Here is a 16,107-nt window from a genome sequence, read left to right on the forward strand (position 1 = left end):
TGGGGAGTTTGGGTTGGGCTGAGCGACGTTGGGGGAGAAGGGAAAGGGAGAAGTCAGAAGTGAGAGGTGAGAAGGAGTCGCGAAAAGCTGGAGGGCAGCAGGCAGGAGCTGGGCAGGCAACCCAAGGCAAGCGAGAGACAGAGCGAGAGAGAGAGAGGCGCAGGACTGGCAGGACCGGCAGGGGGCAAGGGGCTGGCCACTGGGAAGAGACCAGAAAACGGGGACGGCGAGACAACAATCCCAGCCAACCAGCCCCCGAGCTTCGCACCCAAGCTCATTTAGGCCAGGCCCACAGGCGCGCTGGGGCGCTGTACGGCTGGCGAGGCACTGAAACCACAGTGCCCTCCAGCGCTTCCGGCCCAATGGGCGAGCACCAACGCCTATCGATAAGCCCGTCAGTGGCACAGCCACTCCGCACCTGGCTGAAGCTCACCATCGAGGAGCTGGCAGCTGCTACCGACGGGAGAGACCTGCTCCGTTAGCTGCCTTCATCTGTGTACAATGGGACACCTCCAGGCGAGGATAATGTATGAACAATGGAGACGAATGCACGTGAAGAACGACTAGTTGTCAAGAATGAAGCCTGTAAATAATTTCCAATTGACGCACGGCCGCGCATATTCACATTGCCATGACGGGGCCGAACCTCGGTAGGTAGGTAGTACGTGGACAGAACAGTGTGCTTGGTTATCTTGCCCGCCCATCGACGTTGACTCAAGATTCGCAGTGTCGCCATCAGCGATACATTTCCCCCATGATCCTTTGTGCTGTACGCAGGAGGGTAGAGAGCAGGTCATCAATCCAGTTCCTCATCATTCTTTCGCTCCTCAGACGGCCGGCACATGCCATCTCCTCGATTGCCCAGTGCCCGCAACGGCACAGCGTTGTCCGAACACCTGAACTTGGGTATCACGACCCCCTTGTGCCTCCTATGAATACATGTCGCATCCTCAAGTAGCCCGACTCAACCCTCCCATCACTTCGCTACGCTTGACGACTTTCCGACCGCAGGGGCTTGTTGCACGGGTTTGGCCTGGGCTGCCTTCTTGGCGAGAGCGCTGTCGGCCGAGTTGACCTCGAAGAAGTGGTAGACAACAATGAGGACCATGGCGACCGAGCCGAGGAAGATGGCCAGCCGGTAGAGATCGTCGTCGGAGATCATGGCGACTGGTGTGGTGCGGACGGCAACTCGATGGCTCTCGTTTATCGTTCCCAACGGGTCGCTAGAACTGAAGGGAACGGCGTCAATTGGGTGCCTGGATCATGTAGCAACGGCGAGAGCGACATGCACATACCTTGAAAGCGACGGTGCGACCAAATGTCAGTGTCGAGGTGGGCTTGGGGGAGAGCTGGGGCGGATTGCGCGTCTGGAGATGTGTTGCCGTGTTAAGGCCAGCTGGAGCTTGGATCGATGGATAATACCCCCGACCCTTGACGCCGGTCTGTTAGGCACGGTAGCGGTGCCGTCCACGGGTGCTACTCTCGACTTGGGCCAGATGGCGGTACGTACCTTTTCGGGGGACCAGTCCACGGGTGATTCTGCCCCCTTGGCCCCAGGCGACCGGGAGGCAGGCGCGACGCCGATTGATGCCAGCTGGGATCATGTGACGTAGTTTTGCACTGGGGGATTGACGTTTTGTCCGCCAGAAAAAGCCCCGCCGCCCACTAACAGCCCACCACTAGAACACTATTCTGACTGGAAGCAATTGCAACTTTGCCTCGCCGAACGACGAGCGCCTCCAGCCGAGCAGAGAAATTCACAGACAGACGCACTCGAGTCGCCCGCCTCTCTCAACCCCCCCGGTAGAAGCGGGCTTGCCATCACGCACGTTTGCCCCCGTCAGACATTCGGGGCCGCGAACCCAACCCGTCGGAATCTGAAATCTCTTAGCACCCGCCACCATGCCGCCCAAGAAGGATGACAAGGGCAAGAAGGGCCAGGCCGGCCCGTCCAAGGCCGTCGTCGACAAGACCTTTGGTATGAAGAACAAGAAGGGCGGCGCCGCACAGAAACACATCAAGCAGATCCAGTCCTCCATGAGCAACAGCGCCGAGGCCCAGAAGAAGGCCGCCCAGCAAGAGGCCAAGGCCCGCGAGAAGAAGGCACAGGAGGACGCCAGGGCCGAGGCAGCCCTGCTGCTCAACAAGCCTGCCCAGATTCAGAAGGTCCCCTTCGGTGTCGACCCCAAGACCGTCGTCTGCATATTCTACAAGAAGGGAGACTGCGAGAAGGGCAAGAAGTGCAAGTTCTCCCACGATCTGTCTCTCGAGCGCAAGACGGCCAAGATCGACCTGTACGCCGACAACCGTGCCGAGGAGGAGGAGAAGAAGAAGGCAGAGACCTCGGCCGACTGGGACGAGGAGAAGCTGCGGAAGGTCGTCCTGTCCAAGAAGGGCAACCAGCAGACCACCACCGACAAGGTCTGCAAGTTCTTCATCGAAGCCATCGAAGACGGCAAATACGGGTGGTTCTGGATATGTCCCAACGGCGGCGACAAGTGCAAGTACAAGCATGCTCTACCACCAGGGTAAGCCCTCTTCATCCCTTCCTCACTTTGTCCCACTGTACTAACACTTGACTTCCCCCCAGCTTCATCCTCAAGACCAAGGAGCAACGCGCTGCCGAGAAGGCCTTGATGGACAAGTCTCCACTCAAGACGCTGACCCTCGAAGAGTTCCTGGAATCTGAGAGGCACAAGCTCACTGGCACCCTTACTCCCGTGACGCCCGAGAGCTTCGCCAAGTGGAAGCAAGACCGTCTGAGCAAGAAGGCCGCCGAAGAGCAAGCCAGGAAGGCCAAGGAGGCCACCGGCCGAGCCCTGTTCGAGAGTGGCGACTGGCGGTTCCAAGAAGAGGCCGGTTCCGACGACGAAGGAGACGACGAGGACGATATCTGGAACCTGCAGAAGATGCGCAAGGAGACCGAAGCCCTCCGCCAGAAGAAGGAGGAGGAGCGCCTGCTTGCCGAGGCGGGCTACACGACCCCGGCGGGGGCTGTCGCGGCCGAGTCCATCACCAACCCGTCGGAAGTGGGCGACGCTGCATGATTTGGTTCTCTGGAGAAGGGTTTCACACGAAGCATGGCGCTTAAAAGTTACGGCAGAAGACGAGATGGATCAGGGGCAAGCCGAGAGAGAGAGACTACATCAGCGGGTTGCGCCAGACCAGTCGTTTGATGCAAATGTCGTTGAGCATGTGTGCCTGCCTGTCGCCCCTCCGAAGTGAGCCGGGCAGCATGATGGGGAGGTAGCAGCAGCAGTACTACATCAGGCCGTGAGGCCTTGTCCCTAAGCTAGTATGGATCTACACGAATCTAACGGGTTCAGTGACCCCTATTCCGGGGTTACTCTAGACATATCATCACACTTTTCATGCCACCCGCTCATCCCCGTCGTGTCAAACCGAGTTCCTGTGATATTGCCACTTCAGTGTAGGGATTACACATCTGCTAGGAGTTGCAATGTCGTGCTCACGCTTCCATTTCACCAATAATGGCTGTTGCTCTTTTCGGAGGTTGCTGATAGGGCTATATTCCACCAGACAGACTACAGGTTCAACTGTAGTCCATGTGTATGCAAATTTGCCAGAGTGCTGTCGCTTTTGCATCGAAGGAGCCAGAAGGAGTAGCAAATCCACAAGAACTTTGCATACTCACAAACAGCTACACCTATATCGGGAAGTATACAGAACATCGCATAGCAGCTCTTGGGCGTTACACTGCAAATAAGCCAGAAAGTAGAAGTCACCAAGTACAAGTCAGCCGTGGAGTGGCGGCCTGGTGCACAGCGAGCGTCACAGCGGAATGAAGATATCAAGTGCGTAGCATCGTCGGATCTGGGAGCCTCCGCCTGTACGCCAAGGGCCATGTCATTCACGTAGCTCAGTCGAAATTATGAAGATGTTGCCCATGTGAGCAGCAGGAACGAGTAATTGGGGCTTGACATAGAAGGCTCGGCACTTTAGTCCACACCCGAAGCGGGACAAAATGTAGTTTGAGAAGTGGCTTCAAGGCGTCACGGATATAGTTATCTATATGCGATTTAGCCACCTAAGAGACCGCCATGCAAGGGAAGTCACTTGGCGAGAGTAAATACACGATGCCAGTGCTGTCTGTTCATGTCAAAATGTAGTCTGCTTCGATTGTCCTATGTAATCCAGCCTTGGAAGAAAAAACAATGGGCCTAGGTTTCCTGTTTCGACACCATATACCCCGCCCCATCGTGAACAGTATAATTTTGTTCTGTATCTGTAAACCATCAATCGCTCTCCAATATGCACCTGTATTGTACATGACCCAAGCTGTTCCATCTAAGAACATCTGTGGGCTTCCGAGTAACACTAACCGGCCGATCATTCATCATACCATACCAGTCATTGTCCTTCCCCTCGCATATTGACAATCAATCCGACCAAGCTCTACATCCGGGTGTATGAATAATAATTTGTAGCGGTTGCGAACAACGACCTTTAGGACTGGACGTCAAATGATGTGAAACTCAGAACCTCACCCACCAGGTGAGAACAGAGTTATCAATGGCAGACCCTATACTGCCAAAAGCGTGGACTGCCGTGCGAATTGCACCCAACGCCGGGTCCGGCTGCGCTGACGCAATTGTACAGTTTCGATGAAGAGTGTACCAGCTAGAGCAGGTACACACGCCATAATCCTTCGTTCTTTCGGTTGCTTTGACTCTTCCAGGAGTATTTTTTTCCCACCACATATAAAACTATGCAAGCGGATCACCGAAAGTTGATAATCGCCAGCTAGATTGAAGTCAGCATAGTTGATGGGGCGCTTGGCTGCATGAGCGATCGGGTACTTACTCGGCTATTCACACCGAAAGCAAGCCTTTGTCCTGTTGCATCCCAACAAAGGCAATGCTCCTCCTCCATTTCCGTTTCCGCATTGTCGCGCGGGCTAAGCCAACCGGGGTGTGGAGATCTATTCCAGCTCGCCCGGGGAATACTGTGGTCACCAACTTTCCATATTAGGATTCTTTCGTGCGTCGCGCCAGCGATGAAGGCGCCATCGGGGGTAAAGGACAGGGCGACGATAGGTTCGTCCATTGTCATGGAGCACTTGGGTTTGTTATCGGTTGACCGCGCATTCCAGATGAAAATAGCGCCGTCTTCTCCACCGGATGCGATCAGTCGTTCCTCTTCAGCCGCTGGTTGCTGCGGCAGCGGCTGCCATGCCAGCGCGGTGACTGCCCCATCGTGTGCTTTAATATCGCGCCGTTTGCCCGACGCATCCCAAATCTGTAGGTATGCCAGTCAGTATGGGATGGATTAGTCAATGAAAGTAAGAACGACTCACATCAACGAAGCCTCTTTCGCTGCACGTAGCGAGCAACGTGGACATGGAGTCAAACTGGACCTGGGAGAGGCTGTCGCCTTCTCGAGTCTCAAACTTCCGAGGCGATTCAACGATTCCATTTGTTTCACATTTCAACAGAGTCAGGACCTGACCTCCGCAGAGGATTATCTCACTTTCACTCAGCCAGGCAGCGTCGAGATCCGTGTGATCCGGCAACACGTGGGAAATCGAGTTCGAGGTCAGGGCATGATACACGGTCACGAGAATGCCGTCGTTCTCCGGTGCGATGCACAAGATGGCGGCGTTATTAGGGCTCCATCGCAGCTTGATGATGGGGGCTTCGGGCACCTCGAACTGTCCAACGGGGGCTCCGTCGGCGCTCCAGAGGCTGATCCTGCCCTTGGTGTCAGAGTCGGTAGCCACTGCAAGGGTCGTGCCGTCTGCATTCCAGGCCATAGCAGTCACGTTGGACTTGGGGTTGATGTCATCCCCTACCACGCTGTGGAACGGTGGGATGGTGCCGTTCACGTGATTCGACGCAGGGTCCAGCGTCGGGTCGGCGGTCGTCGCACGCGAGATGGTCCAGATGCGGGCTAGCGCGTCGGTTCCACCAGCCGCCAAGATCGTTGCATCTCGGGGGTTCCATTGGCAATGTAGCAGGACGGGCGCGTTCTCGCCCTGGTTCCTGGAGGCCGTCGACGGCGACGAGAGGGCTGACGACTCTTCGGCGCCCAGAGGGATGAAGATGGTCTGGGTGGTGAGTTCCTGGACCTTGTCGACCTGTGTGCCCTGGTCGGGGCCGTCAGTTCGCGGGATGGGGGTTGGCGCTTGTTCGCCCTCCAGGGGGGACGGGTAAGCGTGGTTGTCGCTGCCGCCATGCTGGCCGTCCAATTCCATGGGGTCTGTGGCTGCATCCACACCATTTTCGTAGCCGTTGCTCAGGCGAGGCCGCTTGGCTGGGGAACCGCCATTAAGCTGCGGCTGCTGTGGCCGGTCAAGCTGGCGCTTTCGGGAATTTTCGAGGTCCTCGATTGTTTCGACCTCGCCTTCGGCATCCTCCTCAGGGTCGTGTTCCTTCTCCTCCGGCGGCTGCGGTTGCTGCTGCTGCTGCTGCTGCTGTTCATGTTGCAATGGCCGCGCCTGCAACGGGCCAAACACCCCTAGCTGCATCGCCTCGGCCAGTGCCGCTGCATTTTCCTGAGGCACCTGCACGGCTTCTGTCAGTGCCTCGCCGCCGCTGCTGGGCTGGATCTGGATCTGGATCCGCGCAATCCTGTGGAAACATGTCTGCTGCCTCCATTCGCATTGCGCGCGAACGGACTCCGCTTCCATGTCTCGCTACAGTAGATGCATCGCCCCGAGGGGGGTTTTTGAACACACTTACCTGCTGTGCATACTCTCTCTCCAGTGAATTGTAGATCAGGCCTTTATTCAAAACATTGACCAGCGCATGGCTCTGGACATGGCGCGCAAAGTCCAGCTGCCGATGCGGCTGCTCCTTGTGCCACTCCTTTTGAAATTTGACTGCCGTCTCTCGATAATCTGCACGCTCAGGTCAGTTTCGTCACGCATTTCCACACCACAACAACAGATGTGCTCTAGAGCGCCGGCTGCTGATGTTGCGCCGCACACTGCCGGGACTGGATTCTGCTCATGCTGGTGACTGTCACGTACTTCCTTCTATGAGATACCTGGCACCGACTGTTAATGGCTACGTCTCGCGATGCATGGGGGCATGGAAGGCGTGGTTGGTGTCGGGATGGCGAGGCGAGGTGCCCCGGGTCGGTGAAAACGTACCTCCAAATTAGAAAATTGACTCTGTCCGAGTCTAGGTGCTCCTTCATCGTGGGCTCGCACTTCGGGCCGCTGCTCAGGCTGGCAAAATCGAATCCGGACCTTCTCCGTGCTGGCTCAGTAGCGCGCGAGAGCGACTCGGGGATAATCAGGCGGGCGTGAACGTTGAAATCTGAAGATGTTGAAAACGGGAAGAATACATGAATGAGGGAGGGAAGTCTAAGGCCGTGGAGGTCGATCAAGGTGCTTGGCTCTGGTGGCCCCAAAACGGGCCTAGTGCGTGCAATCCCATTAAAAACGGTACAAGCCTACTGCAGACACTGGAGGTACCCGCTTCAGCAGCATTGCAGACAATTCGATGTGACTGGGGTCCGGACGAGGCGACAGCGCCGCCGCTCGCCCACGTCCTGGCTCCTGGCTAGCGACGAAGCTTCTCCGGCGCCGCGGTTGGATCGACCTAGAGAAAATCTAGATAATGCCTACCAGATGGAGGGGTGAACCGCTGTGTCCTCAACGGCCATCAGCACGCAAGGAGCAGACCGCCATGTCCAGTGTGTATTGGGCGCGAGCACGGCTTCTCCCAATCGAACCGCAGCCGTTATCAGCTTGATCTTCTCGTTATGCGTCCATCCAGTGGAGGTTTGGGCCCTGGGGACCAACTGACACAATGATCCTTCCCTAGGGTCCATTTGAAGAACGCTGCAGGCGGGTACCTCCAATCCACCACGGGCAAAGTACCTGTCATCATCGACCCAAAGCTTGTGCCCACCTAGCATGATTTGCATCGTCACCTCACCTTGCTGCATGCCCTCCACGCAGATACTGTGGGAATTATGAGGGCCGGATATCGACATGAAGCGACACTCTACATCTGCATGCATTCTTTCCCTTTCATGATGGCTGAAGACAGTCCTCGCGTGGGAGTCATTTCCTGGCTGAGGACTTATCGGTCGACTTGGGAGAAGACTGCACCCATGACCGTTTCAGCACCACAATTCTCACCTCGGTGCGCCGGCAGCGATGCCTACTTTGGTTCGGTCCTGCTTCATGGGTCCTGCTCGTGCTGGCTTTTACCGCTCACACTACAGGCAATTGGACCAAGTCTCAAAAGATTGGCGGCTGTTATGTATGTACTGTAGGCTTGCTTCTCAGTCCTTTTTGGCCCTGTGTTCTTTTCCGTGTGGAGGGGGTGCTCCAACGCCAACATGCCGTTGCTTCTAGGATTAATCCGTCCGTGCGGGTTGTTTGATTTTGCTGGAACAGAGCAGTGGGAACGGATCTTTGAGCAAGAGTTCGACTTGGACGACTGTCTAGGGTACCTAGCCTTGGCTGTCTCCACCAAATCCGTCTGGGGTCCATCGGGCCCTACTAGTTAGGTTTTAACTCGTGCGGCGTGCCTCTTCGGCAAAGAGATTGGATCAAGCATAAGGTACTTGGTAAGCTGGGCTGAAGCGACGGGATCCAGGATCTCCTTCACGCGCGCCTGTATAGCAGGCCTGCCATCACTGTATGGCGTGCCCCAGCAGTTCGCTTCGCCCTATGCAGAGGAGCTGTTTTGAATATTCGCTGGAAACAACTTCGTTGCATTGGATGGCCGGCCAGGGTTGGGTTCCAGAAGGTAGCGCCCCCTCGGCCAACGATAAATGAAGGGCCTTGCCAGGCACCAAGTGCGGGACTACCTCCGTGAAGGGCAGAAACATTCCAGGTCCATGATCGGCAGAGCGAATCGCAGCAGGTGATCGCTGTACATCCGGCTGTGTTCTAAATGCGGTTTAGCGCATGACCCTTGATCATGCTTCACGCATGATGTGGTTTCTTAGCGAGCAGTTTGCTTCCTTCGAGTTGATGCTCGTGGCGATGTGATAAAGGACGATGAGAAATCTGAGGAAGATGAGCGCAGAATCAGATGCTCTTCGCGAAAATGTGCGTAGTGGAAGCCAGGGAATTCGGGGACAAGCGACAATGTCGTCGACTCATGCCAAGAACCATCCAGATGAGAGGGTTGGTACCTAGGCAACCGGTGGAAGGATGATGCTGGAGGTCCGTACAGAGCCCGCTACTATGTAGGTATGATACAGTTTGTTCCTCCCACAAGTGCACGTGACGAGTCCCGGAGATTTGAATGAGTGCGCTGTAAGCTATTGGTAGCGCTCTTCGATGTCTGGAAATCACAATGATCTTGGGCTGGGGTTTGTACAGTACTCGTCACGTTCAAGTCGGACCGGGGCAAGCCCCAGCGTCCCGGGCTGCCTTGTTCCAGAGCGCAAAGTGGCTCGTGTGGCTGGTGTCTGTCCAACAGCCACACCGGTTCGGATCATTTCCGTTCTCAGGCGCGCGACCCCCCCAGAACCGTGTCCGGTTACGATGCTTCAGGGAGCCCAAGATAAATAATTCCGACCACTTTGTGAGCAGAGCTCAACGTCGTGAGCCAGCGCAGTCACCATGCCCGCCCGAATAAATATACCCCCGGTCACCCGAGTGCTCTTGATTGCACTCCTCTTGCAATCCGTCCTGAGCGCAGCGGTGCGCTATCGACAATGGTCGGCCAACTCGGAGATCGTGGTCGAGTGGCTTACACTGGTCCCCCAACTGTCGCTCTTCTATCCCTGGACCTTTGTCACAACTACTCTGGTAGAGAACAATATATTCACCCTCGGAATTGCTGGCTTGACCATCTTCCAAGGTGGTCGCTACCTTGAGCGGGCCTGGTCCTCAAGGGAGTTCGCCAAGTTCCTTCTGGTGACATTGCTTGTCCCCAACATTCTCTCCTTCCTGGTACTGGTCATGATGTTTACTCTCACGCGCAACGAGAGATGGACGTAGGTTCCCTCTTGGCACACTCTAACTCTTTCCCTTGGCTGCTCCCAGGACTGACACCCCTTGCCTTCTTGCAGCCTCACCACCGTTTCGGGCACGATCCCGCTCCAGATCTCGTTCCTCGTGGCCTTCAGTCAACTTGTCCCCGCCCATACCGTCACGCTGTTCCGCGGTATTGTGTCACTCCGTGTACCTCGAATCCCTCTGATACACCTGGGGGTAGTGACTGTGCTCTCCTTGACCCCGATTCTCTCGGTTGCTCATGTCCTTTTGGCCACTTTCGGACTTCTGACTAGCTGGACATACCTGCGATTCTACAAGACCGTCTTTCCCGATCTTGACTCGTCTCAGCCAACTTCGATGCGAGGGGATGCCAGCGAAACGTTTGCGTTCGCCGAGTTCTTTCCCGGCCCCGTCAAGCCGGCTGTTGCAGCGTTGTCGGACCAGGTTTTCAACGTTTTGGTAGCCATGAAGGTCTGCACTCCATTCTCGGCAGCAGAGGTTTCTGCAGCACACGGCGGTGGCTTCATACAGAGAGGCGCCCCTGGTGGCGTAAGGGCCGAGGCAGAGAGAAGACGGGCACTTGCCCTCAAGGCCCTAGACCAGAGGCTGCATGCCGCAACGGGGACCACCGGCCCTCGAAGTCAGTCCCAACCTCCAAGCCATACGAGCGGTCCAACCGTGTCGACACAGCCGCAGCCTACGCAGACTGCCATGACTTCACAACCGGCAGCTCTGTTGGGAGAGACGAATTACGTGCCTGACCAGGATCACATGGAGAAGCACAGCTCTTGAGTATTTCTTATCTCAAGCATGGGGTCTGGCGTCTGACGGTGTCTTGTGTTTGTATACTATGGTCAGCATTTCAGCATGGAGTAGGCTTAGAGGAGTCGGTCGCTTACCGTCAACGAGCGAACAACAAAATCGCCGCAGGTGATGCACGGTTTCCTCTATAATGAGATTCTGGGTTATGAGAACTGTCTTACGCATCTGTAATTACACTCGCGACTGGAGGGGATATAGTTCTTGTAGAGCTACACGAACCAGGTTTTCTATATTTCGGAATGACAGTCTGGTCTGCAGCAAACATACAGAGCGCATTACGTCGAGATAGCATGTATGGACATTCTTGGACCAGAACTTCAGCGACAACGTGCGAACGTGGCTTCTGTGAGCAATTCCAAAGCAGCCCAGAATGATATAGTCCACTGTACTGTATTTACCTAGCCTATGTATAGGTGGTTCGGGTTGTCGGAGTATTGTAGCATTTCCGGTAAATTGGTCTCTTCTTGGTCTATTGATACTACATGGCACTTAGAAGCTTTCCAAGTTCAGTGCTTAGAGCATATTGTTGACGTCCAAGTCGAGAACTCCTTGCATGCATCGATCACCTCCAGTACAGTCTTTCGAGCAGTGCAACGCGGGTGTGATGCTAGATATCTACAATCACGGTGGAATGTAATCCAGGGAGGACTAGCTAGACACTGTATATGTTCAGTTATGCGTTTAAGCGCGGAAACCCCCGCAGTCGTCTCGTCACCTAAACCTCACGATATACGGAACCACATGATTACGTTGAGGGCAAGACCGTGCGCATCTCACCTCAATAAGAAGTGACTTAAGAAAAATATTATTCCAACGCCCCCTTAAGCCACCATCTGTTCTCATATTGGGAGGCGCAGATAGGGCTCTCGGGAATGCTCGGGCCAACGGACCCAGCGCAGTCTAGAAAATAAGGGTGTCTCAAAGCAAGAGATGTCGTCTTTATCCTGTGCTTGCCTGTGGCATGCGCTGGGAAACCGTCCTCAAACCGGGCCAGGGGTGCCTCTTAATATCAACTCCGTCGCACCGCAGCAGAGCACGGCAGGATCGGCTGCGTACATAATGCAGACACACAAGTACAGTACTGCTCGAGGGGAGTTGCACTCGCACGGGCAGCCCACCTGTCATCCTCACCCAGCGCATCGCGTTGCGGCAGAACGTTGGCTAGGGCCGCGGAGAGGTGTGTGGAGCGCAGCTTCGCATGTCCAGTGTCGCCAGCGCGGGCGGGCGTGTAGTGTGTGGTGTGTGTGTGTGGTGTGTCTCGGCCGCCCAGACCTGCCGGAAGTTGACAAGTGCGTGGGTGGGTTGGACGGCGGACAAACCAGGCGATTGATTGAATCCCCAAGGATCTCGGGAGCGACCTTGGGCGTGTTTTAGGTGGCCACGCCTGCTTTCCACTCAATCGATCCGATCTACCCAACCCCTGCGCGCCGGCCCTTTTGTCGCTCAACATGTTCCTCTCCATCTTTCCCCATCCCACAGAATCTGGCTGCCATGCAGGCTTGCCTAAATTAAGCTGGCTCGTTTCACGCTCCGGTCCTCGTCCGTTTAGCGAACCAAGTGCCGCAGCCTACTTCTCCAAAGCCACCCACTCACCGCAGCCACGGTGATGGTGATGCTCATCTACCAGTTACCATGTTTCGACCCGGAGCATACCGCGATGAAGGACCCCGTCACTCAAGCCTTTTAGGTGGTTGCCTATCTTATGGAATAAGCCGCTCTGGTGGGAAACGGACCACCGCGGATCCTTGTCCACCCCCTTACGCAGTTGCAGCTGTTGTGGTGAAAGCTGCGGGGATCAAACGAGAAGGCCATCTCGTGAGTTGCAAGGCTTTCGTGCCAAGACGTTCGGTAGAAGGACTGATTCGTGAACGGCCCTGGCGCGAGTAGGAGCCAACTCATCTGACGCAGAGGCTAAGGCGAGTCTCATGGTGGAAAGGTGCAGTGGTGGGTGACTATCTGCTTTCGTGGCTTGCCCGAAAGAAAACGCCGCCGCCGCCGCCGCCGCCGCCATCGCCTGGGGCGCGCCTCTTCGGCTTGTCTTGTCTCGCAACGCACTGACGATGATGGAGGCGGTTGCAGGGGTGCCACACATGGTGGACTGGACCTAGCCCTGCCGCTCGCCCAGCATGCAGGATGAGGGTGGCGGGCAGTTGGTGTGTGTGTGGAGCTGCCGAAGCACCTCTTCCACTTGTGGCACGTCAACGTACCGACTTTCTAGCTTGGCGAATGACGGCGATGCATCAACGGTCTGCATATGCGTGAGATGCAGCACAGAACACATACAAAATCTGGGTGGGAGCCAAGCAGCCACTAACCAAAGGGGACGCGGTAAGCCCCAGACTCTCCTTCCTCGCTGGCCACGAACCCTCGCATGCATGTGTATCCGGTTAGGTTCGTGTTCGCCGCCCCCTTGATTCTGCGGCCATAATTGCTCCTAAACGTTAAGGTTCCTGGTAATTCGCAGACGGGATTGCTTCCGTCGGGTTCAAACCCTTCTCCTCGACCCCAGCCAGTCAGCCTAGGTGCTGTGCCTCTCCAAACCTGCCTAACGGTTCCAATCGACACTATATCTACGTCGTAGCCGGAAACATGATGCACAACCGCAATCATATGCCAGTCGATCATGCTTTTGATGACCCCTGACACGAATCTCCAACTATGCCGCCATCACCCAAATGACCAAACAATATAACATAGATTGATAGGGCCGTAATCTGATGGTTGCTTGCACTGACTTTCTCGGGATCGCCCTTTGTACAAAGACCCCGTTTTCAATTCGTGGGAATTTCAGACTCGTGGCTGAGGCCGTTGAGCTGCCAAATCCCTAGCATGACGAGTCATTACTACACTCAGACGCCCCAGCACTCGTTGGATTGCCATTTTGACAGCCTGGCATATGGAGACCCTAGATCCAACACCTTCGAGTCTACCATCCTTACAGGCGCAAAGCTGCGATTCAGCCATAATTTGCGTTTTCGAAGGCTCTACCATAGTACTGTCAAATGCCAAAGTCTCGACGGGATCTAACTACTTAGCACGTGGCGATGATTGGGGGCACTTTGTTCCTCAATGAGCATAGTCCGGTACTCGTTTTACCGACGCCAAACTCTCACTAGGTTAAGCAACACATGCTTCCCCGCCAGAGATCAAAAAGGAGTATGATGAAGATCCAGCTTTATGCCAAGGAGACAGGAAACGTTGTCTTCCTGAATTAAGCGCCGGGAATGCCCGACAGATTCAGAGTATTGATTGCCTACGTGTAGGTATATGCACACAAGTACAGCCGGCACCTGAGGATACACGGGTAAGGTAGGATCGAAACACTGGGCTGATCTCAGGGCCGGGAGCTAGGTACTCTGATACCGATCAATACTGCAGCAGCATCCCAGCGGTTGGTTGTGTGATGTTCCTCGCAAGCGACGGGATGATCTACAGGAAGTGCTGCACAGAAACCCGGCAATGGCGGCTCGTCTGATACGATAGGCCCACAGACTCTACTGGTGAACTGCACCTGAACACAAGCTGGCGCGAAGCACCGGATCTACCTCGAAGCATAACACACCTCAAACTCTAGCAAGATGGGCACCGGTGATGTTTGCGATAAGAGTCCGAAGACGAATCTAGAATCTTAATGACCCTTGGTCCTGATGCCAGCGCGTCACTGTGAGTCCCTTGCCGCCGGCAGGAGCTGACACTTGTCACCGAACTCGGGTTCTGATGCAGTGAGCAGCATGGCACATGGTGTGCCTACGGGTCAGCCTGTTCAGCCAGGATGCACGATGCAAATCCTGTCAGCACGAGGGCCAAAACCAGCGGCGCAAAAATAGACTGACTGCCGTTCCTGAAGATTCTTCTGCAGGAACGATGAAGCTTGGGAAACGTTTAACTCTGGTCACTGTGGTTAGACAGCCGCAGTTTGTACCGGATCGATCTCATGGGCTCCAGGACGGGGCGGTTAAGTCCAAGTCTGCATCTGCATCTGCGTCCGACGAGAGTCGATCGGGGAAGGCTGGGGGCCAGAGGGGTGCAGAGTGTAGCTGCTTTTAGCAGGAGGTGGTGTGTGCACTCGGGCGCATCTGATGAATTTGGTGAGGATAAATACTCCGACCAAGATAAGCGTCCCTCAATTTAAATTGGATGGTGATGGACAGGGAGACGAAGAAGGCTGACGGCCCACGGGAGGGCCAGCTAAAGGTTAGGCCCAGGTGCGTGTCATCGGCGAGGTACCTTTGTACCCCCCTAGTGGTAATAAACGAGCGGGCTGGATCCGTCGCCACAAAAAAACCGGAGAAGGACCAAATTTGGAGGTGTCTCGGGAACATGGCGGCTGCAGAAGGGCAAGTCGACCAAAGTACCGGGCGCGTATTCTTCTCCAGGGACTCGTGCGTCCCCCCCCGTGCAGGTGCAGGGTCAAGGCAGGGTATCGACCACGGGCCACGTCCGCATCCACCCCATGATCCAAGCCCGCGGTCATTTCCGCCTTTGGGTAACGCAGTAACGTCACGAAAGTCCAAAAAGCAACACACAGACTTCTTAGTCAGAAACGGGATGCTTTCTGATCTGGCTTTGGGGTGCATGGGGATCGAAACCTACAATCAGCCTGTCGCCATCGGATTCAAGCGAGAGCCACGAGGGACCAAAAAGAAAACGAGCTACCTAGGCACTTATAGTGCTCGCGATAACAGTCAGGATTCGGGTAGACACTCCTGTCGCGCTTTGGTGGTGAGAAAGGGAAAGCATTACGGTAGTAGCACATCAAGGACCTACATAAGTAGCAGTAAACCGGTCAGTCTTTGCCCCCAAGTCAATTGCTCAACGTGGCTACGAACAGAAAGAAGTGTGTGTCCAGTAAACAGATGGGGGAATATTGAGTCATTAGGGCCAGCTTCGTGTGCTTTCGTCCGCTGCGCTACAGAGCCTCGAAGCATCAGAGATCGCGGCATGCCGTAGTTGGCAATCATTTGGCTAGAATAAGCCGACGAGGAATAACTACCTATGTGGACGCAGTCTAGGAGCATTGGAATAACGCTCAGTGGGTTGACAAACTGGTCTGTCTGACTCCCATGGCCGTGGCTGGGTCTGGTCATTACTTACGTGGTAATTCTTTACCGCTAATCTGTCCAGCCCAGAGCCCAAGCCCAAGCCCGTACATGCGGTACGGTACATCCACCCGACTGCTCGCGCTGCCATGAGCCTGTGACGAAGGAGGTCCCCACCTGCTTGCTGCACCCTGGCTAAATCTGCCATCTTAAGTGAAGCCGCAGGTACATGTGGATTGCCTTGGCCTGGGTGGATTGGAGCCGGCCCCACACAGCCGCCCCAGCGTGCCCCAGCTGGCTGAAGAGTACCTGGGG

General features: G+C 55.5%; 4 protein-coding genes across 4 annotated transcripts; 2 read left to right on the plus strand and 2 right to left on the minus strand.

The window, feature by feature from the left end:
* Positions 1-796: 796 nt before the first annotated feature.
* On the minus strand, positions 797-1,162 carry JN550_012702 (uncharacterized protein; the record flags this gene model as incomplete). The annotated part of the gene is made up of 2 exons (XM_049311207.1): positions 797-929; positions 981-1,162. The coding sequence occupies 2 exons, from the start codon at positions 1,160-1,162 to the stop codon at positions 797-799; spliced, it is 315 nt and encodes a 104-aa protein (XP_049165350.1).
* A 740-nt stretch (positions 1,163-1,902) lies between these two features.
* On the plus strand, positions 1,903-3,047 carry JN550_012703 (uncharacterized protein; the record flags this gene model as incomplete). Its single annotated transcript, XM_049311208.1, has 2 exons — positions 1,903-2,528; positions 2,591-3,047. 2 exons carry the CDS (start codon positions 1,903-1,905, stop codon positions 3,045-3,047), a joined length of 1,083 nt encoding a protein of 360 aa, XP_049165351.1.
* Positions 3,048-4,740: 1,693 nt separating this feature from the next.
* Positions 4,741-7,887, minus strand: JN550_012704 (uncharacterized protein; the record flags this gene model as incomplete). The annotated part of the gene is made up of 7 exons (XM_049311209.1): positions 4,741-4,764; positions 4,825-5,259; positions 5,318-6,574; positions 6,702-6,859; positions 6,992-7,008; positions 7,115-7,384; positions 7,595-7,887. The coding sequence occupies 7 exons, from the start codon at positions 7,885-7,887 to the stop codon at positions 4,741-4,743; spliced, it is 2,454 nt and encodes an 817-aa protein (XP_049165352.1).
* A 1,666-nt stretch (positions 7,888-9,553) lies between these two features.
* JN550_012705 (uncharacterized protein) lies at positions 9,554-10,723 on the plus strand (the record flags this gene model as incomplete). The annotated part of the gene is made up of 2 exons (XM_049311210.1): positions 9,554-9,930; positions 10,006-10,723. 2 exons carry the CDS (start codon positions 9,554-9,556, stop codon positions 10,721-10,723), a joined length of 1,095 nt encoding a protein of 364 aa, XP_049165353.1.
* Between the last annotated feature and the right edge of the window lie 5,384 nt (positions 10,724-16,107).

The sequence above is a fragment of the Neoarthrinium moseri genome (assembly GCF_022829205.1).
Source record: "Neoarthrinium moseri strain CBS 164.80 chromosome Unknown scaffold92_Wmoseri_CBS_16480, whole genome shotgun sequence".
Classification (NCBI taxonomy): Eukaryota; Fungi; Ascomycota; class Sordariomycetes; order Amphisphaeriales; family Apiosporaceae; genus Neoarthrinium; species Neoarthrinium moseri.